General features: G+C 35.8%; 1 protein-coding gene across 7 annotated transcripts in view; it reads left to right on the top strand.

The window, feature by feature from the left end:
- The window catches only part of MRTFB (myocardin related transcription factor B), a 253,599-nt gene that overhangs the window by 215,964 nt on the left and 11,300 nt on the right, over positions 1–26,335 (top strand). For 5 of the 7 annotated variants that reach the window (XM_027839256.1, XM_027839252.1, XM_027839251.1 and 2 more), the window contains 4 exons: positions 6,512–6,759; positions 22,554–22,692; positions 23,363–24,382; positions 25,643–25,780. In XM_027839256.1, the coding sequence (XP_027695057.1) occupies positions 6,512–6,759; positions 22,554–22,692; positions 23,363–24,382; positions 25,643–25,780 (1,545 nt within the window). The remainder of the gene's footprint in view (positions 1–6,511; positions 6,760–22,553; positions 22,693–23,362; positions 24,383–25,642; positions 25,781–26,335) is intronic. The other 2 variants (XM_027839253.1, XM_027839255.1) reach the window with 1 other exon arrangement.

The following is a 26,335-nucleotide window of genomic DNA, read 5'->3' on the forward strand; positions in this document are numbered from 1 at the left end:
TTCACTCAACAGGGAAAGAGGAGAAGGAGGGGTGGGGAAATTAGAGGGATTAGAAGGATAGATTAAGGGAAAGATTACTCCTAAGCAAAATAAGACTATACCAAAAAATTTCTTTGAAGTGGCAAAGATGGGAATCTGAGGGGTAACCATATATTGGGGAATGGATAAACAAATTATAATATATAAATGTGATAGAACACTCCTGTGCCGAAATTTTTTTTTTTTTTTTGAGGCAATTGGGGTTAGGTGACTTGCCCAGGGTCACACCTAGTAAGTGACACTTACTAGGCCGGATTTGAACTCAGGTCCTCCTGACTCCAAGGCCAGAACTTTATCTACTGCATCACCTAGCTGCCCTGTGAATTTTTATTAGAATAATGACAAACTAGGATTCCAGAGGACTAATGATGAAATATGCTTACCCAACTCTTGGTAAAGAGGTGAAGGATTCAGAATGAGACAAATATTTTTAGGACATATCCAATATAGAAATTTGATTTTGATTGATTCTACATGTGTGTAATGGGTTTTGTTTTTCTTATGTTCTTGGGATGGGTGTAGAACTTGTAGGTTGGCGGGGAGTGTGGAATGTGAGAAGGTGAATCTTGGCTGATTAAAACAAAATTTGGGAACAAACACAATGACCAACCACAATTCCTGAAGACTCATGATGATATATGCTGCCTACCTCTTGACAAAGAAGTGATGGAGTGCAGATTGAGACATTTTTTTTAAGACATGGCCAAGGAGAAATTTTATTTTGCTTGACTGTACGTGTTTGTAACACTGGTTTTATTTTTTCTTGCTTTCTTAGTTGGAAGAGGGGAGGGAAGTGGGAGGAAGAAGGCTGAACTTTGAAAACAAAGTAAAATTTAATTTTAAAAAAAGTTATAATGGCTGAGATGCTTGGACAATTGAACATTTTAATTATGGAAAACAGCAGAAAGAGCAATGGAATTTGGCAAAGACACTGTCTCATCTAATCAGCACAGAAATTCTAGTATCAATATCCATAAATTAGCAAAATATCCTTCTGCTTTCTTTAGCCTAGTCGGGCCCTGGAAAGACCTGCCACAACTGAGCTGTGGGACCCCGCCTCCCACAGCTACTGAGATCCCTTCTGGGTTGCTTGATTTCTCTCACAGCCTGGACTAATAGATGTTACCAGTTCGGATGACCAGACCCTAACCATCCATCCTGGTTTTTGCCCCCCAAATCCCTGGGTACTGTCATCTGATTCAAGGCAGTGTCCTAGACTCTGGAGGTACAAAGACAAGAACAAAAACCATCCCCGTCCTCAAGTAGTTTAAATTCTCTTGAAGAGAATAGAACATACACGAATAATGAAATAAAAAGTCATTTGAGAAGACAGTATTGATAGCCCAGAGGTTCAGGAAAGAAATTATGGAGAAAATTAAGTTTGAGCTAACCTTTGAATAAAATAGAGTAGTTTAATTTGGCTAGAATATAGAGTATGTGAAGGTGAGTAATATGAAATAAGTCTGTAAAGGTTAAGGGAAAGCCTTAAAATGGCAGGCTAAGCAGTTTGTATTTCATCCTAAAAGTAAAAGGGAACAACTGAAGTATTTTGGGCTAGTGAGTGCCATAGTCAGACTTGCACCTTAGGAAAGTCAACTTGGCAGCTGTATAGAGGGTGAATTAGCTAGGATTAGGGAAATCCAGCAGACTATTTCAGTAGTCCATGCAAGAGGCAATGAGGGTCCAATTGAGGCCCTCATCCAACGAGAAGATGGTTATGATAGATACTGTGAAAGTAGAATTAAGGTGAGGGAGAAGGAAAAGGCAAAGGTGATGCTAAGGTTAGAAATCGGGGTAAGTGGGAAAGATGATGGTATGTTCAACAGAAAAGGAAAGTTGGGGGCGGTGTACATTTAGTGTATGAACATAATTAGTTCAGCTCTAATGGGAAAAAATAGACTATTGATTTGAAAATACATATGACTGTTATACCTCAGACAAGTCATTTAACCTCAGTTTCCTCAACCGTAAAATGAGGATAATAATAGCACCTACCCCACAGGGTTGTTGTGAGGATAAAATGAGATAATATTTATAAAGCATATAGCAGTAGTCACTATATAAATGCTAGCTGTCAGCATCATAGAAGAGTAAGTTTTGGTAATAGAGGAGTGTGGGACTTGGAGCCAGAAAATCTGTGTTTGGATCCTGCCTCTGACAGTTAATAGTTGTGTGACCTTAAGCAAGTCATTTAACTTCTTGGAGAATCAGTTTTCTTATCTGTAAAATGTGGATAATAATATTTGCCTTTAAAAACCCTCTGACATTGTAAAACATTCATTTATGCTTTTAAAAAAAAACGTGGGGCAGCTAGGTGGCACAGTGGATAGAGCTCTGGTCTTGGAGTCAGGAGGACCTGAGTTCAAATATGGCCTCAGACACTTGACACTTACTAACTGTGTTACCCTGGGCAAGTCACTTAACCCTGATTGCTCATCAAAAAAAGAAGAAAAAAAAAACCCTACAAAGTATAGACACAGAGGGACCTTTTTTAAATTATCAGAGTAAGTATTTAAAACCAAAAGTAAGCATATATAATGAGGGGATACATTAGAAGCTTTCTCAATAATTGCAGGCTACAAGATAAACTCTTAAAAATCAATAGCATTTCTATATAATTAAAAAAAATCCAAGAGGCAATAATAGAAAGAGAAATTCCTTTCCAAATAACTATATAGTGCTTAAAATATTTGGGGTCAGTCTACTAAAGCATACAGTCACAAAAAGTTCTCCTTAAAGAAATAAATAACAGTAGCTGGACTGAGTATTCAAATGATTGTAGCTGCGCCATGACAATATAATAAAAAATGACAATGTTACTAAAATTATTTTACAGTTTTAGTGCCATGCTAATCAGACTATAAAAGGGTACTTTACCGAACTTAATAAGGTAGTGAAATTTATTTGGAAAATCAAAATAATTAGAATATCAAGGGAGGTAGTGATATTGGGACAGAAAGGGAAATATTCCATTGTATATTACAAAACAACAGTCATCAAAACCATCTGAAATTAGTTTTTAAAAAGAGAGAGAAAGGGACAGCTAGGTGGCGCAGTGGATAGCCCTGGAGTCAGGAGGACCTGAGTTCAAATTTGGCCTCAGACACATAACACCCACTAGCTGTGTGACCCTGGGCAAGTCACTTAACCCCATTGCCTAGCCAAAAAAAAAAGAGAGAGAGAAAGAAGTAGATCAATGGAACAGACTAGACAGGGAGAATCAGAAACAATGTTACTCATTAACTCAGTATTTGGTAAACTGGAAAACAAATTACTTAGAGAAAAAAATCCCTATTTAATAGTAACTGTTGTAAAAACCATAAAGTAATCTGATAGAAATTACTTAGATCAACACTTTACGCTGTATTCTATAACATATTCTAAGTGGATATATAACCTTAATATTTAAAATAATACCATTAAAAACTAGAAGAGAAACAAATTATTGTACTTCCCATAGTCATGGGTAGATATATTCTTAAATAAGGGGTAGAGGCAGTTACAAAATATAAAATAGTTAATTTTGATTATATGAAACTGAAAAGCTTCCGTACAAGCAAAATTAATTCACCTAGGATAGAAAGGAAAGCCAATCAGTTGAGAAAAAAAATTTTTGTTTCAAGTTTTTTGTATAAAATTTGGTATTCAAGGTACATAAAAAATTCCAAACATGAACATATGAAAGAATGCTCTATATCACCAATAATAAATGCAAAACAAAACACTTCAAAGTTTCACCTCACACAATGCAAATTTGCGAAGATAATGTTATGAGAAGATAAGCCCACTGGTACATTGTTGATCAAGCTGTGAATCAATACAAGCATTTTGGAAAGCAGTTTGGAGTCAAACGAATGAAGTGACTAAAATATCCATACCCCGTGACCTAGAAATTCTACTAAATTTATACCCCTACGAGGACAATACCCCTTATACACCAAAATATTTATAGCAGCTTTTTTTTAAATAGAATTCAAAATAGATGTAGACAAAGTAGATGTCATTGACTGAATAGCTAAATAATGTGGTTCATGAATGTAATGGAATATTGCTGTGCCGTAAGAAATGATGATGGCTACAGAGAAGCTTGGAAAGATTTATATGATCTGATGCAGAGTAAACAAAAGAATAGACACAATGACTACAACAATGTAACTGGAAGGAACAACTATGAAACAACCGAAAGTGAATGATGTGAAACTATAGAGCATGGCAACGAAAAAGAGATTTGAGAAGACGTCCCTTTCACACTCCTTTGCAAAGGTTGGAGTTCCACAAGTGAACATGCTACACACATGTTCAGACTTTTTCAGTGTATTGATAACTTTTGCTGAAATCAGCATTTGTTATATAAGATAGCTGTCTTGGAGTCAGGGAATAGGAAAGATCCGGTGATAAATTTTGGTGATGTAACAAACAAAAAATTATCAATAAAAATTTGTTTTAAAATAATACCTACCTCAGTGAGATAACATATGTAAAATACATTGTAAAACAAATTATCGCTATTGAAATGTCAATTGTCATTACTAGAATGTATTTTTTTTCTTACCCAGTATAATTTATCTTAATCTAAATCAAATCAATGATTTTTAAATAAAACAAAGTTCTGTGGGGAAAAGGGGAGGTACAAGAGTTATTTCAGTAGGGTGCTTTGCCTTTATTAATTCATAACATTATTGCTGGCTAGTAGATTTCTAACATATAATTTCTTCCCTAACATTTTTTTTTAAATACACACCACACAGTTTGGTTTTGATAGCTACTTTAGAGGGAGAAAATAAAACTCCAGTTCCACAGTGATGCAAAGTGAAGAAAGCAGTTTAGCAGATGATTTGCTGTACATGAGATATTTGAATAGAAATAATGATACACAATCTGTAGGTATTAATTGAATAAATATAATTCAGAATGTGTGATTTACAATCAGGTGGCAGTTACCATAATGAAGATGGAAATATTCTGTTTCCTAGGAATAAGTCTTATATTTTTGACAGCAGACATGGTAAATAGGTTTAAGTGATGAAAAGAGATATAAATAGTCAGCTTGTGGCACACTGATGACCATTCTTTGAAAGATAATTCCTACATATAGCCATTCTTTATGTTTTCTCCAGCATGCAAATTAACAAGCTACAATTAACATCTAACATGTTTTTGCCTTTGTTACCTTAAAAGACAGATGTCATTTTCCTGAAGAATTATGTAAAAGGAAGATAAACAATGTAATGAGTCACTAAATAGATGTGAGGCATAAAACCATGTGTGTTCCTAGGATGTGTGCTATCTTACATAATCTCACAGAATCTATCATTAGTTTCATGAAATTTTGCTTTATACAAATTGCCTGCAGCTGTATTTAGGAATTTGAATTGCATTCATTTAATAAAGAATCAGGACTTCCCACAAAATACTGAACAAATGTTTGTATCTTTAGAGCTAACACCACAATAATGATTCCATGATCTATCTTTTAAAATAATATAAATATGAAGTCAGTTCAATGGAAGGGTTACAATCTTACAGGTAAATATTAAGTAACATGTTCTATTAAGTAGGAAATTAATCTTCATGTCTGTTATTTCATAGTTGTGTTTAATTTAGTTTTACATTTTTAAAGACCATACACCAAAGTAATTACTAGACTTGTATAAAAATCTTTAGAAAAATTCTTACAAGAAAGAAAATCTCTTTAAAATGTAGTTTTATGACCTTGAAAGACTTTGCAACTTCAATCAATGCAATGACAAAACAAGATTCCTGAGATGGAGTATGTAACCACTTCCTACCAGAAAGGTGATGGATTTAAAATGCAGAATGAGGCATATATTTTTAAATATGACCAATGTAGAAATTTCTTTTGCTTGACCATGCATATTTGTTATAAGGATTATTTTCTCTTATTTTTTCTTTATTGTTCAAATAGGGGGGATATACATACTTTGTAATCAGAAAAAATAATAAGTAAATTTTTAATGTAGTTTTAAATATGATGTTAGTACTCTTCAAGAAACAAAATATAGTGTATATTATACTTTAGATATGTAATTTAAATGGCAATTAAACTGAAAGCTTTCCAGTTTTGTTTCTTTAGGGGCATACTAATTAACAATTTGATCTCTACTAAAGTCTTATTGCTAAGGTTTTTGGATTATTTAAATTATCAAATTAGATACAGTACCTTCAAGTAGCTTATGAATCATTATACTCACCTGCCTTTTTTGTCTGAAATTTATTGCATTGGTGTGCTCTTATAAACATGGATGTTGAAAAAGGAAAGGATTATCTGATTGCAGTCACTCTTAACTTGAGAGAAAAAGGCACAAAGTAAAAAAAATTTCTGATTGATTCCCATTTTTCTCACAAATAAACGTCCTGCTCCTTTATTTCAGTGGTTTCAAATTAGACATGTAAGAGAGTAGTACAGTGCCATCCATGAAACTGTTCCTGTTTCCTTTCTTTCTCTAAATAGCAAAGTCATCCTAAGAATCCAAATGACAAGCACCGAAGCAAGAAATGTAAAGATCCTAAACCACGGGTTAAGAAGTTGAAGTACCATCAGTATATCCCACCTGATCAGAAAGGTGAGAAGAACGAGCCACCGATGGACTCCAACTATGCCCGTTTGCTACAGCAACAGCAGCTTTTCCTGCAGCTACAGATCCTGAGCCAACAGCAACAACACTACAACTACCAGACTATTCTACCTGCACCACTCAAGTATGGAAGGTTTTGTCAATATTTTCTTTGCCGGGTATATATATTCTTTAACTGAGAAATTATGCTATTAGAAACTTAGAGCTATACCTAAGACCCATAAGTAACTCTGATAACTTGAAGAGTCAACATTTGAGAGCTCAGACCCATCTAATTTTGTATTCTACAAAAGACTCTGAAATTAGTAGAAAGTAGAAGTAGCCGCTTATGATTCAACAGTTATTTGAATACCTACTATGTGCTCAGCACAGTTATAGGAGAGGCATAAAAATAGACACAACCTCTTCAAAGAAATTACAATTGAGACAAGACTATTAATATGAAACAATAGCAAATAATACAAGATAGTAAATAATTCAGTGATAAGTTTTATTGTATAGACTGAAAGTTCAGAAGAGAAAGAAATCAGTGAGGCAGGAATTCTCAAAGTATGGTTCAGGGACCCCTGAGGATCCCTGAGACCCTTTCAGAGGGTTTGTAAAGTTGAAACTATTTTCATAATAATACTAAGACATTCTCATTTCTAATACAGTAATATCATAGGTGTAACACATGAACAAAAGCTCTGGGAGTGGGAGGGGGGGGGTCACTTGATAAGAGTGGAAAGGGATCTTGGGACCAAAAAGGTTGAGAAACATAATAAGAGGAGAAAGAAGAGGTCATTTCAGGAAAGATGAACATGAGCAAGGCAAAGATGCTTGCAAAAATTATCAATCTTGTTTGCTTGTGAAAGGAGTATAACTAGAGTAAAAGGTTCATGTTAAGGAGTAGTAAGAAATGTGGATAGATATAATAGACATAATTCCACATAATAATGTGCAGAATCTTGAAAGGAAAATTTAGATATGCTGTCACAGGAGATGATCTTCTAACGTCCAGTGCTTCATCATGGAGTGAAGGAGACTGTAAGCTATAAAGCATAAGCTATACCAGTTCCTACAAAACTGAAAAGACTGTATTTTAACTGATGATCTGCCAGGCAAGTATGGAAACATTCATTCATTAGTTTGATCATAGAGTGATGAATTTTCCAGTTATGACTGTTCTTGAAAATCATGTGCCAGGTTATAGAGGGATTTTGATATGCATCAGTGGAAGCAGTATTGATGCTGGTAATGTTATATTTCCTTGAAATGGAAGAAAATAGGAAGTCACTGAAGAATTTTGAGCATGGGAGTGACTTCAAATTGTGTTTTATGGAAACGACTGAACTTGGAAGTTAGAAGATGTGGGTTCAAGTTCAGATTCTGTACCAGATAACTGTATAACTTTAAGCAAGTCACTTGACTGCTCTGAGCCTCAGTTTCTTCATCTGTAAAAATGAGGGCTTTGCACAAAACAATCTATTAAAAGTCCCCTTAAGCTCAAATATATATATATATATGGTTCTATTATCTATTAAAGGAAAATTAGTCCATTAGGATAAATAACGAGGCTCTTTACTTCTTTATTTTCTCTAGTTAGACCATTTCTATTTAAACTAGAAATGATAAGGAACTGGATTGTAGAAATAATAGTCATACTAGATAGGAAGAGACAGAGATATGTAACATTTCAAAGAAAAATCAAAAGAAATTGGCCAATGGTAGAATGGTCAATGACATGGAAATTTGGAGGGTTAAAAGACCATGAATTCAATTTTTGCAATCACCTCAAACCCAATTTATGTTAAGTTTGAGATGATTGCAAAACATCCTGAGAGAGGAAGGAATTTTATCTAAAGAACTTTTTAAAAAGTGTATCCCAATAAAAGGTTTTCTAGATTACATAGGAAGGGAGAGAAAAGATGCTTCAATCTGCACTCAAGTTCATCACCTTTTTTATCTGGAAGTGAATAACATATTTGTTTCATCATGAATCCTCGAGTTGTGATTAATCACAGTGTTAATCAGAGTTTCCAAGTCTTTTAAAGTTATATTTACCATATTGCTGTTATTATTATATAAATTGGTCTCCTGGTTCCACTCACTTCACTTTGAATCAATTAATAGAAGACTTTCTAGGTTTTTCTGAAACCATCTACTTCATCATATCTTACAGCACAATGGTATCCCCTCATCTTCACTATACCATAACTTGATTTGGACACCTCCCCTCAGTTTCCAATTCTTTGCCACCACTAAAAAAAAACAAAAACTGCTATTAATATTTTTGTACAAATATTTAGTCTTTTAACTATCTCTTTGAGGTATAGATTGAATAGTGGTATCACTGGGTCAGAGGGTGATAGCTTAATAGTTTTTTGGACATAGTACCAGATTGCTTTCCAGAATGGTTAAACAAGTTTAGAGTTTCCCTACTAGTACATTAAAGTGTCTGTCTTCCCTGAGCTTCTCCAGTATTTGTCATTTTCCTGTTTGGTCAACTTAGTCAATTGGATGGTTTGAGGTGGTACCTCAGAGTTGTCTTAATTTGTATTTCTGTAAGTATTAGTTATTTAGAGTTATTATAGTTATAAGTAATAGTTATATTTATTAGTTATTATAAATATTGGTTATTTTTCATATGGATATATTGATAGCTTACATTTCTTCCTGTAAACCTGCCTATTCATAACTTTTGACCATTTATCAATGGAGGAATAGCTCTTATTCTTATAAATTTGAATCAGTTACATACAGATATGTGTGTGTGTGTGTATACATATATGTGTGTGTATATATGTATATCTTAGAAATAAGACCTTCATCAGAGAAACTCACTGTGAAGATTTTCCCCCAATTTCCTGTCTTCTAATTTTAGCTGCATTGGTTTTGTTTGTGCAAAAATTTTAATTTTATGTAATCAGAATTGTACATTTTACCTCCTGTGAAACCTCTCTATCTCTTCTTGATCATGAACTCTTAACATGGTTAATACACAAAGGGTGATATCATAAGGGAATTAGAGGAACATGGAAAAAACACTCAGACAATTAGCAACTTCATTAAAGTTGCAGGATATAAAATAAACCCACAGAAATCATCAGCAGTTCTACATATTACCAGCAAAATGCAGTAGGAAGAGAAATTCCACTTAAAATCACTCCAGACAGGGGTGGAGCCAAAATGGTAGAGTGAAAGCAGTGACTTGCTTGAGCTCTCCCCCAAACCCCTCCAAATACCTGTAAAAAAATGACTCTAAACAAATTCTAAAGCAGCAGAACCCACAAAAAGACAGAGTGAAACAAATTTCCAGCCCAAGATAACCTGGATGGTTGATCAGAAAGGCATATTGCACCAGGCAGGGAGAGGAGCGCAGTTCAGTGTGGGCGCGCAGGCTGCAGTGAATCTGGAGCAGGCCTCAGAGGGCGGATTCACAATCAGCTATGGCGGTTTCCAGACTTCTCAACCATGAACTCCAAAGACAACTTGGAAGGTGAGTGGGAAAAGTCTGTGACTGCGGTGAGAGAGAGAAGCTAGGCCTCAGCCACAAGTCCCACGCACGGCACCAGGGTGGCGGCTGCCTCCTGAGCTTCTGGCCCACACACTCAGTGGGAATCGAGTGGCTGATCAGAGGGGGGTTGCAGGGATCTCTTTGCCAGTACTGAGGTAGGAATCTCTTGCTTTGCCCGTGCTTGGATCTGGGTCACAGTTCTGAGGGGCGGTCCTGGGGCGAGGAGGAGTGCCGGCATGGTGGAGCTTGTTGTGGCAGTGGAGAGGAAACACCTCGCCCCTTATCATACCACCTTAGAAGAACTGAAAATTTACAGATTCCTAGAAGTATCTCTGAAAACAGCTGTACAAACCCCCAAAGCTTGGGACAGTACATTCTCCATATTGGAAGCAGACTCTTACCTTAACAAAGAGTTTAAAACTCAAGTAATTGGCCAGGATCATGAGTAAGCAGCGCAAAAAGAGTCAGACTATATTATCTTACTTTGGTGACAAAGAAGATCAAAACATACAACCAGAAGAAGACAACAAAGTCAAAGCTCCTACATCCAGAGTCTCTAAGAAGAATATGAATCAGTCCCAGGCCTTGGAAGAGCTCAAAAGGAATTTTGAGAAGCAAATAAGAGAAGTAGAGGAAAAACTGGGAAGAGAAATGAAAGTGATGCAAGAAAATCATGAAAAACAAGTTAACAGCTTGCTAAAGGAGACCCAAAAAAATACTGAAGAAAATAACACCTTAAAAAATAGCCTAACCCAAATGGCAAAAGAGGTCCAAAAAGCCAATGAGGGGAAGAATGCCCTGAAAAGCAAAATTGGACAAATGGAAAAGGAAGTCCAAAAGCTTACTGAAGAAAATACTTCCTTAAAAATTAGAGCAATTGGAAGCTAGTGACTTTATGAGAAATCAAGACACTGTAAAACAAATCCAAAAGAATGAAAAATTAGAAAACAATGTGAAATATCTCATTGGAAAAACAACTGACCTAGAAAATAGATCCAGGAGAGAAAATTTAAAAATTATTGGACTATCTGAAAGCCATGATCAAAAAAAGAGCCTAGACATCATCTTTCAAGAAATTCTCAAGGAAAACTGCCCAGATATTTTAGAAGCAGAGGGCAAAATAGAAATTGAAAGAATCTACCGATTTCCTCCTGAAAGAGATCCCCAAAGGAAAACTTCTAGGAATGTTGTAGCCAAATTCCAGAGTTCCCAGGACAAGGAGAAAATATCGCAAGCAGCCAGAAAGAAACAATTTAAGTATTGTAGAAACACAATCAGGATAACACAAGATTTAGTGGCTTCTACATTAAGGGTTCAGAGGGCATGGAGTATGCTATTCCGGAGGGCAAAGGAATTAGGACTACAACCTAGAATCACCTATCCAGCAAAACTGAATATAATCCTTAATGAAAAGACCAGAGCTGACTAGAAAATACGGCTTTCAAATACAAGACTCAAGTGAAATATGAAGAGGTAAACAGGAAAGAGAAATCATAAGAGACTTATTAAGTTTGAACTGTTTACATTCCTGCATGGAAAGATGATATTTGTAGCTCATGAGACCTTTGTCAGTATTAGGGTAGTTGGAGGGAAAAAAATTATATGTATGTGTATAGATAGAGAGATAGATAGGTAGATAGATAGAGGGCACAGGGTGAGTTGAAGATGAAGGGGTCATATCTGGAGAATAAAATTAAGGGGTGAGAGGATTATACTAGGAGAATATAAGGGAGAGGTAGAACGGGGTAAATTATCTCACAAGAAAACAGAAAAGAAAAGGTTCCTACAGTGGAGGGGAAAAGGGGGAAGATGAGAGGGAATGAGTGAATCTTATTCTCGTAGGATTTGACTTAAGGAGGGAATAACATACACACTCAATTGGGTATGGAAATCTGTCTTACCCTACAGGAAAATGGGGGGGGAAGGGGACAAGAGAGTAGGGAGATGATAGAGAGAGGAGGGCAGATTGGGAAAGGTGATAATCAGAAGCAAATACTTCTGAGGAGGGACAGGGTCAAAAGAAAGAATAGAATAAATGGGGGTCAGGGTAGGATTAAGGGAAATAGAGTTTCACAGTGTGTCTACTATGGAAGTGTTTTGCATAACTGCACATGTATAACCTATATTGAGTTGCTTGCCTTTGCAATGAGGGGGGTGGAGAGGGAGGAAGGGATAACATTTGGAACCCAAAGTTTTAAAAACAGGTGTTTAAAAAAAAATGTTTTCACATGCAACTGGGAAACAAGAAATATAGGAAATGGGGTACAGAAATCCATCCTGCCCTACAGGAAAATAGAAGGGAAAGGGGATAAGAGAAGGGTGGGGGAAGAGATAGAAGGGAAGGCAAACTAGGAGAAGGGGTATTCAGAATGCATGCCATCTTGGGGTGGGGGAAGGGGCGAGATGGGGTGAAAATTTGGAAGTCAAAATCTTGTGGAAGTAAATGTTGAAAACTAAAAATAAATAAATTTAATATAAAAAATAAATGCCCATCTGTTCTAGCTGAAATAACATAAAGATGCTAGCTGAAATAATATAAAGACACATCATAGTCAATGCATGCTAAATTTTATGGACTGTTTTAAACAGAAATCATGTTAACTAATAAACATATTTACTTTAAAGATAAAAAAATAAAAATACAATGCAAAAAAAACTAAAAAAAAATCACTACAGACACTATGAATATTTAGGAGTCTACCTATTAAGGCAGCTACATAGGAACTTTTAAGGTTCTTTAAATAAATTTAACCATATCCTCTTTGTATATGCCATTCATTCAGTTTCCTTTTCTTGCATTATTGCTATAGCTATCACTTGTAGTACAATACTGAATGGTAATAGTGATGATAGACATTCTTGTTTTGAACCATGATTTTATTAGAAAGGCTTCTAATTTATCTCCATGCCAGATAATGCTTGCTCTTGGTTTCAGATAGATACTACATGTTTTATTTTATTTTATTTTTTATTTTGTTGGAGGCAATCAAGGTTAAGTGACTTGGACCCAGGATCACAGAGCTAGTAAATGTCTGAGGTCAAATTTGAATTCAGATCCTCCTGACTCCAGGGCCAGTGCTTTGTCCACTGTGCCACCTAACTGCCTCTGGTTTCAGATAGATACTGTTTATTATTTTAAAGAAAACTCCATTTATTTCTATGTTTTCTGGTAATTTTTTTAACAGCAATGGATGTTGTATTTTTCAGCATTTATTAAAATATTAATTTGATGTTTCTGTTATTAATATGATCATTTATGTTCATAATTTTCCTAACATTGAACTGCTTCTGCAGTCCTGGTATAAGTCTAGTCTGGTATGATGTATGATCTTTGTGATATATTATTGCTTATAATCTCCTTATTAATATTTTACTCAAAAGTTTGCCTCAATATTCATTAGGGTTATTGGTCTACAGTTTTGTGTCTCTTTTAAATCTCCCTAAATTAGATATTAAGACTATATTTGTGTCATAAAAGGAATTTGAGTGGGACTTTTTTTTTTTTTTCATTTTTAGGCAATTGGGGTGAAGTGATTTGCCCAGGGTCACACAGCTAGTAAGTGTCAAGTGTTTGGTATGAGGTCGCGTTTGAACTCAGGTCCTAGCTACCCCCAGGACCTTTCTTTTTTCAATCAGTTTATATAGTATTGGAATTGTTTAAATGTTTGGTAGAATTCATTTGTAAATCCATCTGGTCTTATGGGTTTTGTCTTTAGGAGTTCATTTATGGCTTGTTCACTTTCATTTTTTAAGATAGGGTTAAATATTCTATTTCCTGTTCACCCGGCAATTTATAATTTTGTAAATGTTCATCCATTTCATTAGATTGTCAGTGTTATTGCCCTATAGTTGGGTGAAAAAGTTCCTAATAATTGCTTTTATTTCTTCTTCAGTGGCTGTTATTTCATCTTTTATTTTTGATACTGGCAGTTTGGTTTTCTTCTCTCTTTTTAAATCCAATTAGCCAGTGTCTTGTCTTATTTATTATTGTTGTTGTTGTTGTTTTATAAAAATCTAGCTCCTAGTTTTATTAGTTCCCTGGTTTGTTTGTTTGTTTTTTTTACTTTTTAATTTTGTTAATCTCTCCTTTGAGTTTCAGGATTTCTATTTTGGTTGTTTAATTAGGAGGTTTTAATTTGTTTGTTTTCTAGGTTTTTTTAGTTGCATCCCCAGTTCATTGATCTACTCTTTCTCTCTTTTATTAATGAAAGCATTTAGAGATATAAATTTTCCCCTAAGTACTGCTTTGACTTCATTTCATAAATTTTTGTATGTTGTCTTATTGATGTTATTATCTTTAATGAAATTTTTGTTTATTTCTATGATTTATCCTTTGACCTACCCATTCTTTTGAACTGTTACTTAGTTCCCAAGTTTTAATCTTTGCTTCAAAGGCCCTTTAGTAAATCTAATTTTTATTTCTTATAGCCATTAAAATTTACATTTAATACTTCTGCTTTTCTGCATTTTTTGTGAGGTTTTTATGCCCTAATACATAGTCAGTTTTTGTGAATGTACCATGAACAGCTAAGAAATAGGTATACTCTTTCTATTCACTGTTCTTCAGAGGTCTATCATATCTGAATTTCCTAAAATTCTATCCAGGTCCTTAACTTCTTAGTTTACACTTTGGTTTGATTTATTGAGGTCTAAGAGGGGTAAAATTAGGTCCCCCAGTATTATTTTATTTTTCTGTATCTCCCTGTAACTCATTTCGCTTTGCCTTTAAGAATTTAGAAGTTATGTCATTTGGTACATAATATGTTTGGTGTTGATAGCAATTTGTCATCTATCATACTTATTTGTAAAACATTTTCCCAGTTTATATCTTTTAATTGGGTCTATTTTTGGTTTTTACTTTATCTGAGAGCATGATGTGCTTCAGTGCAACCTCTACCTTTTTTATTTCAGATGAAGCATATTAGATTTTAGTCCAACACTTTAATTTTGTGTGTATTTTCCTGTTTCGTGTGTGTGTTTTAGTAGACAACATATTGTTGGATTCTGGTATCTAATCCATTCTTCTTTGCTTTTCTGTTGTCTGAGTAAATTCATCACATTCACAGTTAGGATTGCTAGCTGTGTTATTTCCCTCCATATATTCTCTTAAGCTTTTCCTTCTCTTTTTCCCCACTCCCTCTTTCAGAGTTTGTTTTGCTTCTGTCTAATGCCTCCCTTAATCTGTCTTTCGTATTATCCCTGCCCCCCCCTTTCTCCTTAGCCCATTTCCTATTTCCCTGTTGGGTAAGATGTATTTCTGCATCCAAGTGTGTGTATGTATTCTTCCCTTCTTTGACTAGTTTGGATAAGAGTGAGGTTCAGATAATGTGGGTCCCCCCTCCTTGTGCACCCCATTCATATGAAATAATTTTCTTCATTCTTCCATTCCCTTCTTCTCTCCGTTCTTCTTTTGAGATCATTAAAACATAATAGAGTCACTCCCAGATCCTTTGTCTAATAAGACTTTCTCTATAACCTATGATAATGGTATGGTTTGGAAATGACACATGTATCATCTCCCTGTATTAGAATATAAGTCGTTTATCCTTTTATTCCCTTATGATTGTTCATTCGTGTTCACTTTTTATGTTTCTCCTTAACTCCTGTGTTTGAATTTCAAAGTTTCTGTACAGTTCTAGTCTTTTCATTAGGAATGCTTAGAAATCTTTTATTTCATTAAAGTTACATTTTTTCCTCTTTTTTTTAGCTGTAAACTTAGTTCCTTTCCCTTCTGGAATATCATATTCTAAGCTTTCTTTTTCTTTATTGATGGTTGGTAAATCCTGTACAATCTTGATTTTGTCTCCTCGGATCCTTGAATTCTTTCTTTCTGACTGCTTGTAGCATTTTTCTCTTGCCCTGGTAGTTCTGAATTTTTGGCTGTAAATAATTCCTAGAAGTATTCATTTTGTGGTTTCTTTCAAGATGTTACCAGTGGATTCTTTTGATTTATACCTTGCCCTGTGGTTCTAAGATATCTCCCCAGTTTACTTTCAAGATTTCTTAAAATATGGTGTCTAGGCCCTTTTTTGCTTATGGCTTTCAGGTAGTCCAGTGATTCTTAAATTATCTGTCTTCAGTGTTTTCCAGGTCAGTTATTTTTTTTATGAGATATTTCATATTTTTCTTCTATTTTTTGTCTGGACTTTGTTTTATTATTTCATATCTTTCTTTCCTGGCTCTCACATTTTTCCTCATATTTTCCTTGTACTGCTCTCATCTAGTATTAAAATCATTTTTAGATTTTTTTTTAACATTTGCTTTAACTTCTAAGAATTCTTGTTGGACCTGTGTCCAATATGCTTTTTTTCTTTGAGGCTTTGCTCTTACAGATCTTCCATATTTATATCTTGAGCTTCTCTGTTACCAGATTCTTTTCTTGTTTGCTCATTCTGCCAGCCTACATCTTGACTTTGACTTTTGTTAGTGCTGGGTTTTGAGGGAGGGGGATTTCTGTCTTGAGCTTCTGTCCTTTTAAATCCTCATTCTTTCACAGCTCAGGCGGGGGGGGGGGGGCACATGCAAACTTTCAGTGCTAAGTGGTATGATTCAGGGGCAGTTCTGTTCATTTTCCTCCTGGTCTGACCTCTGCAAGTTTCTGACCCCAGTTTGAGTCTGTCAGCTTGTCTATCTTTGGAAGTTTCAACAGACTGCTTCTGGATTTAGCCAAAATTAGTCTGCTGGGAGACTAAAGGTTCAGAGCAATTGAACCGCTGGCCCTCCTTTAGTCTGGGATTCCTGTCATTATTCCACTACTGGCTTCCACCCTGGGCAGAAGGCTAAAACTGAGTCATTGCCCTGTTCCTGGGGTTAGAACCACACAGGTACATTCAGCTGTTGGAACTTGTTCTTTGCTCAGAACACAGCTAGGGCCTAGATTTGCAGTTGCCCCTCTCTTCCCTGGATGTGTGACCTGGAACTGAGTGGTGACCAACACAGCTGCCAGATGGCACAGGTTACTCACCCAGCACTAGTTTAGGGATCCCTTCATACTCTGGTCTGTCCTGCCCTTCACTGGCCCTCTTTCAGTCCCTAGACACCGAAACGCTCCGTGTTGCCTGAGATCCTGGCTGGAGCCTATACCCAGTTTTCCACAGACTTCTGTCTATCTCCCTAAGTTACTCTGGGCTGGAAAAAATGACTCACTGTGACTTTTTCTTGGTTTTTCCGTATCAGCATTTGGTCTGGTACATTTTTTAGATCTTTGTAAGGAAGTTTAGAGGGAACTAGGCTGTACTGCTTCCTCTCCCTCCATCATCTTGACTCTCTACTGTCTCATGCTCTTTCCATTTCACTAGGATGCTTCCCTTTGTTGTGGAGCTTCAACGGTGATCTGTGTGTATGTATGTATGTATGTGTGTATATATATCTATATTTATATCTACATATGTGTGTGTATGTGTGTGTATATGTATATATATGTGTATATATAAAACTAGCAAAAAAAACTGTGTTTGTATTGAAACTGCTGCTAAAGAAAACATAGGCTGAGTCCATTAGTTATAAATAATTCATTACAAGAAAGTATTCTATATAAAAGTTATTCCATTTGTTATTAAGCAGTATTCTACTTTAAGTAAGAGAGGAACAAAGAATCATTCCCCCATACATTCTACTAATTAGAGATTTATTTGCATTTAACAAGCTCTTCACTTAAAATGCAAATAAAATTAAATGCACTTAAACCTTATAGGGAGTTGGGATGGTTCAAAAATGAAGTTTACATAAGTGGCTGAGGACCCTGGTTGGAAAAAATTAGTAAAGTGGGCTGAAAATAATAATAATAACTATATGTGTTGTTTTACAAAGCACTTTCCATATTTTATCTCATTTGATTGTGTAGTAGTGCTGTGAGGTTATGCTGTAGGAGATATATCCATTTTTCAGATGAGAAACTGAGGCTCAGGGAGGAAGGATAAGTGACCTGTACTGTAGTCTCAGAAATTAAATTCTCCTAATTCCAAGTCCAGCATTACAAATCACTCTTTGCTGTCCATGATACTGTGTATGTGCTGCTTTATTCCTATAAAATAAGTCCTTTCTCTAGTCCTTGAATTTATGACATTCCTATGAAGGGAGAATCTTATTTCCTGCTATTTATCCATATGAGTGGGAAGAAGAAAATTAAACTGAGCTTTTTAATAGTCCTTTTGTCTTCACCTTCAGTAGCAATTCTTCAGCTTCCCTCAACTCAAACATACCTGCCACTGAAATAACCGCCTTTATCAACTGAGAAGAAAGTAGAAAAAAAGAAGTGAGTCTTTGATTGTGAGGAGAGCAGAAATACTTCTTTTCATTTAATTCAGGTACAAGTGACTAGTAGGCTTAATTCAACAGAGAATTTGGATACGGGCTATTTCATGTATACTTCAGGCTAGGAATATAGTTGCCTTTGTATTTTATTCATTTTAACACTACCTGTGTGACCTTGGGCAAGTCAACTTCTGCCTTAGTTTCCTCATCTGTAAAATGGGATAATAATAGCAGTTATCTCCTAAGGTAGTTGTGAGGAGCAAATGAATTTAATTTAAAAGTGATTATCAGAATACCTGCCCATAGTAAGCATTATATATAAATATGAGCTATTTATAAATGTCATTATTGTTTCATTACAAGAAATCACATTTAGATATCCTGTGGAATTCCTGATGCTGGGATTTTACCATATAGCATATTTACAGGCCCCAGAGTATTGTGCACTAGAAAGAGCACTTGATTTGGAGTCCATAGCCTGGGTTTGCATTCTACCATTGCTACTTGCTACCTGTGTGACCCTGAGCACTTCCAAGTCACTGTACTTATCTGAACCTCTCAGTTACTTCATCCAAAAAAGATTATGGGACTTGGTGACCTCCACGGTTTCTTCTGGCTCCTATGAGCTAATGATAAGTGAAAATAAGTCAAGAAGGCAGTAGAGAAAACTGATTCCACAAACTTCCACAGATACTTACGATGGTCATTAAAAACAATTAGTCAGCCTTTGAAGAGGAGGTAGTTACTTAGGCTTTCATCAATTCTGAAGGCCTTAAGTGTCCATACTTTCACCCAGCAGTCCTATCAAAAACCTACTCCAAGGCAAAGCATCCAAAAAGCACAGCAAATTAAATTAATTGTTCAGCACTCAATATCCAACAGAAGGCATCTCCAAACTCCTTGGCTACTAGCTGAGGAAAATGTTCTTATAATAAGCCCTCATTTCCTTTCAATAAAATAATATTTTTGTGCCAGTCTGTACATTCCATGTTAGGGGCAGTATCTTAGCTAAAGACATGGTATTCTGTCCAGGGTCTAGCACAGTGCTCTACAAGCATTATGTATGTAATAAATGTTTGTTGAATTGAACTGCATGTCTAAGCCATTTATAAACAGATACTAGTAATAAAAAAGTGAACATAGTTGTCAAATCATGCTAATAATGAAGCCTTAAAACTATTCAGTATCTAATGGAGACTTTCAGGGAAGGATTCTAGCCAGGGAGGTCAAGGTTGATTGATCTCTTGAGCTTGGGAGTTCTGAGCTGTGCAGTAAGGCTCAAAGCTAATCAGGTCGTCACACTAAGTTTGGCATCAATATAGTGAGCCCCTGGTATCAGTAGGAGCCCTTGGGTAGGGGAGGAGAAGAGGAAAGGCCTAGCTGCCTAAGGAGAGGTAAACTGTCCCATGTTGGAAACAAAGCAGGTCAGAGTTTCCATGCTAATCACCAGTGGGATTGAGCCTATGGGTGACTGCTTACACTTCTAACCTGAGCAAGATAGTGAGACCAGTAACACCTCCCCCTCCCCCACAAAAAAAAGGACTCCAGAAGTCTAGTCATCAAAATCTAGACTTTTATCTGTTACATACATTTAACTTTCTAATATCCTTTCTAGAAATTAAAAGCTGTAATGAATTACCTTTTCACTTTGAATATAATCCTCTTGAAACACACATTCTGTAGCTTTTCAAGAATATATAGTCTCATCTTAAAAGAGTTAGAAATACAAGTATTTGTTGACATTGGTATTCACTAAGCAGTATTTATTCAAATATGCTGAATATCATTTTTTATAAAATGTGGAATTTCTAGCATTTTAAAATGCTTTTCTTATATTCAAAAAACACTATGATTTACTATTTGTACATACAATTTGGATTAGGGAGACATATGAAAGAGGTACATATGTGGTCCCTACCCTCAGGGAATTTGAGTATAGTTGGAGAAACAAAAAAATTTTCACTAAACCAAACAGAAAATGAGAGGTAATGTGGTATATAATGAATAGAGAATAGCCTCTGAGGCTAAATCAGGGAGATGCCAGGTGCACTTAGGACATGGAAGTGTAAAAGGCAGCATCCTTTTTTCTATGCCTGTGGGCATGAGGTACTCTTACCAAACCACAGGAAGGAGTCTTAGAAACCTGGAAGCTTAATACCTTGATCTTACAGATGGGAAAATGAGGCACAGAAAGATTAGTTGACCTCCCCAAAGGCACACACAGCCTCAGGGAGACCAAGGCTCTCCTTACAGGGCAGAGGATGGGGCGATGTTTGACCCTGTCATATTCTTTCCAACTGGTCATGCTTTCTCCTCCCTTTCTCCCCTGGATCTTCTCTACCTGGTTCAGTCTCAGGATGGGAGGAGAAATGATTTGGAACAACAAAAGGCTCCCTTTTCCTGTACCATCTTCTCCAAAGACAAAAGAAGCCACCTTTACCTTTAGCCCAGGATGGTAAAAAATAACAATGGATTTGAAGTTAGGATGTTCCTAGGTCCTTATTTCGAGAGGCAGGGGTGACATACTCCAGACGGGCTTCGGCACAGATTTTGTGAGAGTTGTGCTCTCTATTTGCCCTTCCTCGTAGGTAAATCTGGCCTAATTTTTTCAACAGTAAAGGCTGAACAAGGGGCTGATGGTTCACAATGGACTTTGCTTCCAGATCAGAGCTTGCAATCAAGAGGAGAATCCTGCCTCAGCTAGAGGCTGACCTGGAATTCTCCTAGTGGATACCTAGAACCCTTGGGTCCCTGGCACCCTGAGCCTCAGGAGTTAGGGGCAGGTGGGACCAAAGAGTGTAAGGGCTGATATTCCAAAGGTACCATCACCAAGAAACCCACTCCCCCTCCTTTCACACAGGTGACCCCATAGTCAACATTTTTGGAATTCTAAAAACTACTGATTAATGATTTTGATGTCAGACCTGATTTCAGTTCTAATCTCTGACCCCAGAGATACCTCTAGTCTCTGACACCAGTATTGACTGTATGACCCTGGGGAGGTTACTTAACTTCTCAATGCACACATGCAACTCTCTAGGACTTTAAGTTGCAAAACATTTGCTTTGCATTGATAGAGGGAGTTTCTTAATCAGTTCCCTACACTAGTGAAATCTCAGGAATAGATCTCCCTACTTCATCATTCCCTCCACACACACATATACTCACATGTACACACACCCTAAAAAATAATGACATAACAATATATCAGTATATAGGAGGTATGAAAATTGAGAACTATATGAAAGGATGTGGAATTGGTCAGGAAAGGCTTTTTTTGAAGTAAATTTAAATGTGCAGATGAGAAATGGTGTCAACAGAGGTGTGAAGGAAGCAAGGTATAGTTAAGCAGATAGGCTTAGCTGAAGTGAAGAGGTTGTGCTGATTTTGAATTTGGAAGTATAAGTTTTGGAAAAAGGAAAAGAGATAGTTGAGGGCTATGTATATTGGCTTAACAATTTTACTTCTGAAGTAACTTAAAAAAATGAAAAAAAAAGATGAAAAGTATTTAAAAGAATAATTTGATAGCTCCGTATCAACTGGACTAACATGGAAAGAGGGCTTGGGGGTTTAGGGAAGCTATGCAGTTTCTAAGTGTATGACTATTAACTTTTGAGGGGATCATTCCCTTTCTTTGCCAGCTGTACATAAAGCATCATACTATGCAGACAAAGAGTACTTTAGCAACTGTAACAACTTATATGATATAACAGTTTTGAGTGATAAAAGAGTTCACAAATTTCTGGCAAAACAGCATCCTATCTATAAGTATCTCAACGTAGCTATCAGGTTAAAAACCAAACAGAAGCTAATGTATTGCAGAAAAGAATGATAAACCACAGTCGTATTTGTTATGAAAAAATATTTACTTTATTACTTAAGTCAAACCTTGTTCCACAATCGTAATTATGTGGAGAAAGTATAGTACTGTTATATCTGACTGAAAAAGATAAGTTGAAAAAAATGAGTAACAGTGAGACAACGAACTTATTTTTATATAAAATTTAAAACTAGAATTTCTGTGTGGTGATGGTAGCTAATGTCCCCTAAAATGCGAGTTTGTTGCTGACAAATTCATGTTTTGGACCAGCAACAGGTCTGCTAGAATTGAGCTGATTTGTGAGAACACATTATAACTATGGATTTGTTTTTTTCTTTTTCTTTTGAAGGCCATTAAATGACAAACATAACAGTGGAAATTCAGCTTTGAGTAATAATGCACCTACAGCAGTAGCCAACACGAGACAGAATGCTCCTATTCCTGTTAGAAAACCGGGACCACTGCCTTCTAGCCTGGATGATTTGAAGGTAATAATTGAAAAAAGGGAATTTATGTGGACTAATAAAAAGCAAAGACTATGACCATTTCCTGTATTTGGCAAATGAGAGTGATCTCCCTTAGAAACTGTAGACGAAATATGTTAACCTTTTGGTGGACACACATTTTCACTTCAGTGACTTTTCTTACTTATTTTTGTGTATAGGTTAGTTGAAACCCTTTGATAGTATTTTAAAGTCATTCCAATTTTGAATAGGATGGAAAAACTAGAGGAATATTATTGAATGCCAAGTTTGGCCCCGAGCAAATATTTTATTTAATGCATAAGAAGTATACACTAATATTGTTTTGATGTTTTTTAAGATCCTTAACAAAAGGATAAAATTTACTTCACAAATAATAAAGGCTATGAGATGGCCTCCATATACAAGGTGTCCCAAAAGACTTAGTGCAACTTTAAGCTCTAATAGATTAGAAACTGCACTAATCTTTTTGGGACACCTTGTATATATTTTGAAAACTATATTCTTGGAATTAGTTGTTTTGAAACATAAACAAATGCAAAGCTTTCCTGCCTAAATGAATATACTCCATTTGGTAAAAATTTGCCCAATTTGTATGTAAAAATTTACTGTAGACTTTTATGAAAACTCCAACTCCTAAAAGAAAAATAATTTAGTCTTAATATTTTGTCTCCAGGTAGCTGAACTGAAGATGGAATTGAAGTTGAGGGGTTTGCCAGTGTCAGGCACCAAGACAGACCTAATTGAACGTCTAAAACCTTACCAAGAGCTTAATAGTGGTATTTCCACTAGCAATGCTGTTGCAGTGTCCACTTCAACTGTTGTCATTAGCAATCCAGAAGTTACTATGGCATTCCCAGCTGCATTAAATAATTCTGTGGCCAGCACCATTCCCAGCTTTAAGTCAGAAACATCATCTACTGGAACAAGCAGCGTGACACACACTGAAACTATCAGCTCCCCTCTGCCAATCTCCCCATCTCCTTCGGAACACTCCAGTCTCAGTACTGATGATACTAACATGACAGATACTTTCACAGAGATTATGACTATGATGTCCCCCTCACAGTTTTTAAGTTCGTCTCCTTTGAGGGTAACAAATAGTGAAGACAGTCTAAGTCCTGCCTGTGGAGGCCTGTCAAACATGGAATTGGATGTGGCTGAAAAGGACCGGAAGCTTCAGGAGAAGGAAAAACAGATTGAAGAGCTAAAAAGGAAACTGGAACAAGAACAGAAACTTGTGGAAGTACTAAAAATGCAACTTGAAGTTGAAAAACGGGGACAGCAGCCACCCCCTGCAGCACCCCAGCCCACTGCTAATTCTGTAAATAATGTAGATCCAAAGCATGTCATTCCTGCTGTCAAGGATGAGAATTCTCTCCCTGACTGTTCTAGCTCAAGGCAATCAGTACCAGGAGCCAGCCATTCTTTAGGCCAGTCAGGATCAACTGCTGGCCAGAACCTAGTTGCCAAAAAGGCTGTAGTTATCAAACAAGAGGTACCTGTGGCCAAAGCTGACCAACAGAATATCATCTCTCAGTATTATGTGAGTTCCCAGAGACATCCGCAAACCACAGTTGTTGCTCAGCCTCAAGCTTTACTAACCACCCAAACTGCACAGCTGCTACTTCCAGTGTCTATCGAGGGTTCGAATGTAACTTCAGTTCAACTACCAGTAGGCAGTATAAAACTACAGGTGTGAAGTTTACTTTTTAACTACTCATTTTTCCTTTGAATCAAAATGAAATTTTATTCATGACAAATTAGTAATGGAGATAGAAAGTAAAAGCTTCCAGATTTCATGGCTGTAAAAAACTGGCAGGGTTATTCAAATCTAAATATTTAGGTAGCACTTTTTAAAAATAAACTTTTTTTTTCAAATCCTCCCCTTTGTTTCTAAGATCTCTTTTAAATGCATAAAGAAAGTTTCCATAGCACTATGTAGATTACCTCAGACATCATCATCTAGGCTAATCATAAATCCCATCCACAATATCTTGACAAGTTATCATCCAACTTCATTAAAATTTTTACCTTTACAGATCAAGAAAATGAAGGCCAGAGACTTTTCCAAGAATGCACAGGAAATTAGTGGCAGGGCTGAGACAGGAAATGAAGTTTTCTAATTCTTAGATTTGTATGCTCTATAGTCAGTGCCTTTGTAGTTTAATATATTTTGCATATTATGTATATACATATATACATATAATTTACATCATTATATATAGCCACTTATGAAATTAATGGCATAGACATATTACAGAGTACTCAAAAATATGTAATTATATTAATACAAGAATAGTTTAAATTTTGAATTATGGAAAAGGTGAATTGAAATTTGGGAATGAGAATGTTAAGAGACACTACTAGCTATGATCATACTATCCTCATCCATGTTTAGACATCATATTGCATTCTGTATATTTTATACTTTAAATCATTTGGATAAGCTTTAACTAAAACAGATGAACAAGATGAAATGTAAATAGTTAGGACTCAAGTATTTCCTTATAAGAAACAATGAGATTATTAAATTACTTTATCATGATTAGATCCATTATACATTCCTTTTATCATAGTTTCCTGTTTTCTCAAAAGAATCAAGTAAAAACAGTTGTTTTAGATTGTTTGTGTGTTTTTTTAGAAAAAAATAGTGAGTCCATATGTTCTAGTCTCTAGAATAGGATTTCTTAGGTAAATGTAAACAAAACCAAATTCTGTCATTTAAAACATATTTCATGTGCTTACTTGGCATATTTTGAGAATTTGTTTCCATATTCAGATCTTCATTAGCATCTATAAATAGCACAATCATTAATACTTATATCTCTTAAGCTTTTTTTTTTTAAATGATTTGTTATAAATGAGGCTCTGAAAGCACTGATTTTTCTTTGTTTTGTCTTCACTGGTTTTATCTTCACATGGTGAAATTAGTAATTTATTTTTCTTCTTCTAGGCTCCACCACAAGTAGGAATTACAACTCAGCCCCAAGTATCAGCTCCTGTATCACCCTCTGGCTTGGCCCAAACATCCCATCCAAAACAAGACAATTTTACACAACATGTACTCAACCAGTCTCAACAAATAAGAAAGGTTGGTAACTATTGATGTGGAGCAGTAGACACAGAATTGTTGTTCAGTCATTTTCAGTCATGTCCGACTCTTAATGACCTCATTTGGGGATTTCTTGGCAAAGATCCTTCTCTGGCTCATTTTAACAGAAAGCTGAAGCAAACAGGGTTAAATGACTTGCCCAGGGTCGCACAACTGTTAAGTGTCTGAGGCCAAATTTGAACTCAAGAAGATGAGTGTTCCTGACTCTTGGCCAGGTACTGTCTCCACTGTGCCACCTAGTCACCTAGATACCTACAGAATAACAACCTATTATAAAATAATGGTTATTCTAATTCTTTCATCTCCAAGAACAAGGCTTAACTCATAAAACATCTGAATCTCCAGATTACCTGAATAATTTGGAGCATGACTCTAATTGGAGAGTTGGATAGTCCTCCGGAATCTTAGTCTTTCTGCATGAAAGTACATCTTCAAATATATACTTCAATTGACTGTGAGTTTTCAGAATTTCAATTCAAGAAAGCTTTTTAAAAAAAAAAAAACAAAGTAATTTTTCTCATTAGAAAAAAAACA

Source organism: Vombatus ursinus, unplaced genomic scaffold, assembly GCF_900497805.2.
Source record: "Vombatus ursinus unplaced genomic scaffold, bare-nosed wombat genome assembly UNPS02014832.1, whole genome shotgun sequence".
Lineage (NCBI taxonomy): Eukaryota > Metazoa > Chordata > Mammalia > Diprotodontia > Vombatidae > Vombatus > Vombatus ursinus.